Source organism: Phytophthora cinnamomi (genome assembly GCF_018691715.1).
Source record: "Phytophthora cinnamomi strain GKB4 chromosome Unknown Contig39, whole genome shotgun sequence".
In the NCBI taxonomy this organism is placed as follows: Eukaryota; Oomycota; class Peronosporomycetes; order Peronosporales; family Peronosporaceae; genus Phytophthora; species Phytophthora cinnamomi.
Genome location: NW_027150972.1, coordinates 591,883 through 598,530, shown reverse-complemented (window position 1 = coordinate 598,530; position 6,648 = coordinate 591,883). Strand labels below are relative to the sequence as shown.

General features: G+C 50.7%; 1 protein-coding gene across 1 annotated transcript; it reads left to right on the top strand.

Annotated features, from left to right (window-relative positions):
* Positions 1-3,183: 3,183 nt before the first annotated feature.
* On the top strand, positions 3,184-4,419 carry IUM83_10624 (CCR4-NOT transcription complex subunit 1; the record flags this gene model as incomplete). The annotated part of the gene is made up of 1 exon (XM_067935137.1): positions 3,184-4,419. One exon carries the CDS (start codon positions 3,184-3,186, stop codon positions 4,417-4,419), a length of 1,236 nt encoding a protein of 411 aa, XP_067791595.1.
* Positions 4,420-6,648: the final 2,229 nt, after the last annotated feature.

Genomic DNA, 6,648 nt, shown 5'->3' with positions numbered 1-6,648 from the left:
TCCTCACGCACCAATTACGCTCAAGGGCAACCCCCCTCGATGGTGGCTAGCAGAAAGCCCTCTGTTGGGCGGCCTCGCATACCTAGTGGGAAAGGGAGAACGCCGTTAAAGCACTCCGTGATATCGTATCCGGCCCATGAGAAGCTCAAAGTACGTGACCACCTCTCCATGTACAGCAACATACAAGCCCCTTACTCGTAGTGTTCGTATTGGAGTTCTGAACAACACAGCAGAGTCATCCTCGGATGCCAGGTGATGGAGGCGTTGAAGGAGTGCCGGGTTCAGAGGCCGGTAGAACGACGTAAATGAGCGTAGGACGATCAAGGTGGTTTATAAGTCGTTAATTTCTTTTTTTTTTTACAACTAAGTGATTACATGTCTTCTTTACAGCAAACAAAAATCCCGCGCCACCATCCACAAGTTCTACCCTACAATACCCTAGTAAAAATACCAAAGTCGGCGAACGCTCATCCAGAGCTAGAAGCGTGAGCGCGCTCGCATCGAGGTGCTATGATCCGAGCGAGGTGAAACAGACAAACGAAAAACCCGAACGACAGGAGTAGGTACTGTATTGCCTCTGTTCACTGAAAAGCTGCTCGTGATCCAGGTACAATTCTTAGTCGCAGGATCAGCGTCGCGGTTATCTCCGTGTCCCCAACCACATCTTAGAACTTGAACACGTGCTTACTATCGATCAGCTCAAACTTGGATCGCTTGGTCAGGCACATGTGGCGGAAGACGTCTTTTCCCGAATTGCTACGCACGATCACGTAGAATCTTCATTGAATGTCTGCAGCGTCTGGATGGAGATCTCCGTATCCATCCCTTGATCCCTCGACGTGGGGATGACCGGACACTTACTGTTGCCATCTTCTCTGCGCATATCATGCAGCATCGTGTCAATGGAGCGTTCTATACGTTTGGAACAGCGCACATGGTCAATCATCCATTCCTCTCCCTGAATTATTGCACCGTGCTAGATGTTCCAGCCAAGAAACGTTCCGACACAATGTGTGTCCGACTCTTCAGCAGACGAATTGAAGTCGTGTCGACTGAGAATCACATTGAACTCTTGCTCCGAGAATGGATGGAAGAACAAGAGCGGCTCTCCTCCTGGAAAATCGACTCGACGACCAGCCTTCTCGTTGACGACTTGCCGCTCGGAATTTACGCAGCGTACTGTGACTGTATTGGACTCTTCCGCGGCTTCGATATCGAGATCTTGGCCCATGTATTTGGAAGCAGCGCTTTGGATTAGTTGCATGTAGTTGCGGTGGCGTGTGAGCTCGAGTCGAAGCGCCACGTTTTCGTCTCGCAGCACTTCCCGTTCCAGAACTAGTCGAAGCATTTCCCGCTGAAACAGCAGGAATTCCGTGTGAATTCCTGTTCGATGCAGTTCACCGAGGCGGTGTTCGAGCTGCTGGTGCTCCTTAAGCATACTTTTTTTCTCCACCGCGCTCTTATTGCGGAATCGAGTCATGTGGTTGCAGTGGTGCTGCAGCTTCCGCATCACCTTGAGCTCTGGGGACCACCTTCGTACAGTGCTGCGAGACCGCACTGGGTCCATTCCGGGAAGCAATAGATGTACGTCGACAGAATCTATCGCGCGTGTTGGTCAGGTGATACTGTGGGGATAACGCTAGAAAGGATTAGTGAGTGATACACTGCATCCTGCCTCCTTAGTTCACGTTGTTTATCTGACTCCGAGTGCTCAAAGTCAAGCGTAATCGTAGCAGCTGGGCGAATCAGCGTACCAGCATCCAATATGGCACGCATGGTATGGACATCCATGCGCCGTGGCACGTTGCAGTTGCCTCGCGAAACTCAAAGCTTTCTTAGTCGTGAAAACGAGAAGGTATACACGCATTGCCTCCTTCATAAGTGTCCACGGCATCGTTCGCGTTTGTCGAGGTAATGCCAAAGCCCGAACTCCAGGCCAGCTACCGATGTTAGGAGACAAAATAGAGTTTGTGCCCCACTGTGCCCAAACAGCTGACGAGTGACAAACCAGAGGAATTTCCATAAGTGAGTGTGAAAATGGCAAACTACTGCTCAGTGAGTAGAGGAATGGTATTACAGTAGTACTGGAACGGTACTATCATATTCCTGATCATCAAATGTGCATCGCTGCTGTACATCATCACTCTGCTCCATGCAGGAGTAGTGTAGCTGGCACCTAGCATCCAGCCTAGCCCCCACGTCCTAATTAACGTAGTGATGCACAGTACGTAACCACTGCGAAGACATGTTTGTGACTTCTAATATACACGTTTGCAAACGTGCTCCATCCTATTGTAGTGTTTTGCGAATTCGTTACTCGGATTACTGCTTCTTAGCCGAGTCCGTGCTGCACCAAAGGCACCCACGTCAACGAGACCAGTAGTGATAATCGTGAAGGACAAACCCACAGCCCAGCCTGCCAAGCATTGCGAGGGCTTCACGATGGTTCTATAAGAACACTCATATACCACAAAGTATATTATAGCAATCCGTTTGCAAAAGCTGTTATCTACTACTGTACACACCCTAAACTGAAACTGTCTACAAATTCTCTAACGATTGTGTGAGTAGTGACGATAATCTGTTATCGATATCTTGCGTGTACTAAGCTGGCCGTCTGCACAAACTGTTAGTTTTTGTCTTATTTCTCTTTACGATCCAGTATCACATGCGTGGCCCCTTATGTATCGGTGATTCTAAAGCCTTCTCTCGCAGAGAGCTTGCTGCGATGTGGCTGGGTTCCCACGATCGGACTATCGTGTCAGAAGCCTCTCTTCTCGTCCAGTTAACCGACAGCAGCGAACATTCTGGCGAGCTCTAGGCACGCGTCAGGCAAGGACGGAAGCGTAAAGTGGCGAGTTTTAGGTGCTCAGCAGTTGTGTAGTTAGTATGTGGTTCGGGTTTCACTAAGCCTTACTATTTCTGGTGTACTACACTACTGATATCGGATTGACTTGAAATTTGTATGTCAGTCTATTTCTGAGGTTAGTCTAATACACATCAGTAGTGCTAGACAATTACCGGTACGTATCACAATCGTTTTGACAAATTTCAGTTAAAATCACCGATTTATGGAAAATCCCCCTCAGGGTGTTACTAACGCAGCAGCTCAACAGCAGGCGACGGATCTGGCCGCAGTGCTGACAAACCGCCATTCTTAATAAGTCACAGTCCAGCACAACTATGGTCGCTTCTGAAGACGGCACGAAGACTGACGAGAAGAAGGCCTGGGTCGTGCTCCACGAGTGGGCCGACTCAACGACGCAGTCCTGGACCAAGCAAGCCAAGGCTGAGGTGAGACGGAAGACCCGGTGCCAGGACATGGCGCGGCAGCGAGTAGTGAAGAAGGGCGAGCTACTGCAGATGCGGCTTGAGCGACAGCTCCTGGAGCAGCAGGTCAAGCGCCAGCTAGCTGCCTTGAACCGCTCCAGTGTAGTTCAAGACAACTCTACGTCAAGCGAACGCAAACTCGGTGATGCAGTGCACCGCCTTGTCCTCGAGAGCGACACATTGCGCACCGAGAACACGGAGCTCCACGATAAGCTTCAACAGCACGAGCACTTCCAGTCTCTGGCCAACGAAAGTGCGCTAGATGCCAGCATGGGATCAGAACACGAGTGCAGCTCTAATGGTGAGACGATTGACGAAGCCAGCAAAAAGTTACGAAGGAGGCCAACCCTAGTCAGTTCTGAGGACGGGTGGAGGGTGAGATTTCCAAATGGAGAGCCATCCTTCCACTTTCATCCGTTCACACTGCCTGAATACCAAGACGCGGTGGCATCCTCCACGGATCAAGTTGATCAGAGTATTCCTGTAACTGGGCGGCTGTTTGGGTGGACTGTGCATCGCGCCCCTCTCCTGCGAAATGCTGGTGACGACTCACTTCACGGCCGTATCAAGCTCGTTGCTCGCGTAGCTTGCTCACTGGACAATGCTATCGCGATGACCGCAACGGGAAGTCTCAATTCTTGGCCTCTTGTATTCGTGCCGTTGAACTGGAGCCGCGCCCAGCGGTCCAAGGTGAACACCCAAGTGCTTCAGTCTTTCGACGCGAACTCTCACGTCATGGTCCACAACATTCCTGACCGCGTCCACACTCGCTATTTTGTGCTAGTCCAGCTTCGCACGGGAGTCGAATTGAACGGAAAGCGCTGGTTCGGATCGATCCTTGCGATCAAAGACTCACAAGCCAACGTCAGAAGCCGAGCCGCTGAAGAACCGCAGCCGAATGTCAAGTGGATCAACCAAGGAGGCATAGGCATGAAGTTCTCTGAGGTAGATGAAACTACAATCGAAGTCACCTGCGAAAACTGGGGCCAGTTTGATTGCGAACTGCACGCTCAGCAGGGGTTCACGCACTGGATCGAGTTCGTGTGTGGCTGGTCGCGGTGGATTATGCAGTCGAAGTTGCTCGAGTAAGGGAGCTGAAAGCGCTTTTGTACAGTATTCAGAGCGGTCCTAAGATGCAGTGAGCGTTTCTGAAAATTATCGTTCTTGTTGTTGATGATGATCCAACGAGCATGCTCATGTAGTAGAGTGTCGGTTGGTTGACGTGCGAGTCGCACGTCAACCGCGATGCCCTCACGAGGGCATCTTGGTGCACAACCTGGAACAGATGAGTTGGTCGCGCAGGGAGAAGAGCGGTTTGACGTTCACAAGGTGATAGTGGTGATCGAGAGGTGGCGCGTGCTGCAGCCGACACGTTGGCCGAGGTGGCAGGGTTCGTCTCGTTCGAAAGGAGGGTTCGGAAGCTTGGTGAACGGCGTGCCTCCAGATCGTGGCTCTCGATATAACGAAATATACTAATACATGCATCGTTTTCTCATTTGTAGCTTAGCAATTACTACTATAGTTCTCCTTATATACTTCCTTACTGGCGGGGTCCGCATTCGTCGAAAAGCTGGGCCCCGAAAAGGTGGATCCCTCTCAAACTTTTTCAGTATGACGTGATGAATTTGAAGGAGTTTCATCGATGAGCTGGACGATTTTTTTTCTTTATCAAATCACAATTGAGGGTGAGGTTGGCAGCCACTTTGCTTTTGGACGCTTGAGTCGCTACGGTAAGTCTGATACTATAATAGCACGAGCGCCTATGGAACTGTTAAAGTGTGATGGATTGCATACGTTGTAGGACCAAGCAGTCGAGGCTCCTATTCGTGACGTCAATGTTGTCGAGTGCGATGAAGGGGGGTTCAGTCGAAGCTGCACTGCTCAAATAATTTGCGGCAAGGATCACAAAGTCGATGACGTGGTCGTGTTCAGGGGGGAGGATGTGGTCGGAGACAATGGGGAGCTAGAGTGGATTGTAATAGCCTATGTAATTCGCTCGGACACTCAGTTGTGCCACGTTGGCTACCTTCCTCGTCGGCGCTTGAGTGTAAAAGCTTTCTAAGAAAACAAGATGGCTACTGTTGTTGAGGAATTGAGGAAATCCGGCAACCTTCGCTCGATGGTCCAGACCGCCAGCTCTTCCTCGAGCTCTGGGTTTGCGCGACACCGTCCCTTGTTCAGCGATTGCACGCGGGGATTCACCCGCACTGCAGCTTCGAGCTCATTTATGTCTTTATCCATCGTCGCATTCGACCAGACAGAACACGATGGCGACTTGCAGTCTCCTTGATGTTTGTGAAGCTGGACCGCTTTGGCGATGTACCACGGGAGCACAATTTCTCGACGAATACGGTAGTTCTTGATTGCGCCCATGAATTTAGATTTGATCAATATCCTGAGTGTAGGGAAGTTATCGGGATGTCGGGACCGTTGGGGTATGGCCTCTTCCACATCTTCTGCCCCTCCACATCCAAGCTGAACGCAATGCGGTGACTGGTAGTCAGTAGCAGTATCACCTTGAGCACACGGGCAGGGGACCTGGTCCCAGCAATGTCGTCCCGCACTGTCGTGTCGGACGCGAAGAGTGTTGGTCGTTCAAGTTGAAGTGAGTGCAGGTCCTGTTATGAAGCGAGGTAGTCGGTGTCAATGTTCAGGGTAGACGGTTGATTTAATAATTAATTGCTACTGCTAGCCTAACGTGCATGCCTCGCTGTGCTCCTACGCGAGCCCAGGGCGATCTGTGTGTATTTCCGGTTGTTTTCTTGACTATGTGCCACCCTGCGTCTTTTTGTTTTCTTTTCATTTTTTTTCCTAGTTCACTGTTTCCGTTTATCGAATTTTACCTACTAAATGCATGTTCGCTGTGACGGCTAACCCTCTCGGGTAGCTGCCACAGGAACGGCAAGCCTCTGGCCGCTCGCAAGCAATCCCGAGTCTTTGCGCCGCATCACTCTGGCTTGCTCACTCAGCACGCCAGCGGTTGGCCTGATATCTCCCCCCGGTTGATCTCGCGATGGCGGAGTCGATACTCATCCAGGGGTTGACGCTTTCCCAAGTTGGCTCATGCTCCGGCAACGCATGCCACATCACAAACTATTGACGTTTGCGACATCTCGTTCGTTTCTTGAGCAGTTTCTCTAGAATGTAGAGTTCTTCTGCGGTGTTCTCGTCCAAGATCAGATGTACAGCCTTCGGAATCGATTGATTCAGGAAATCCTCACGACTCGTAGGTAATGGGTCAACAACTCCGCGTTGAATCTCGGATTGAGACGTTTCGTGCGCGGAAGTATTAACTTCGCCACGTTGTTGTTCACCATA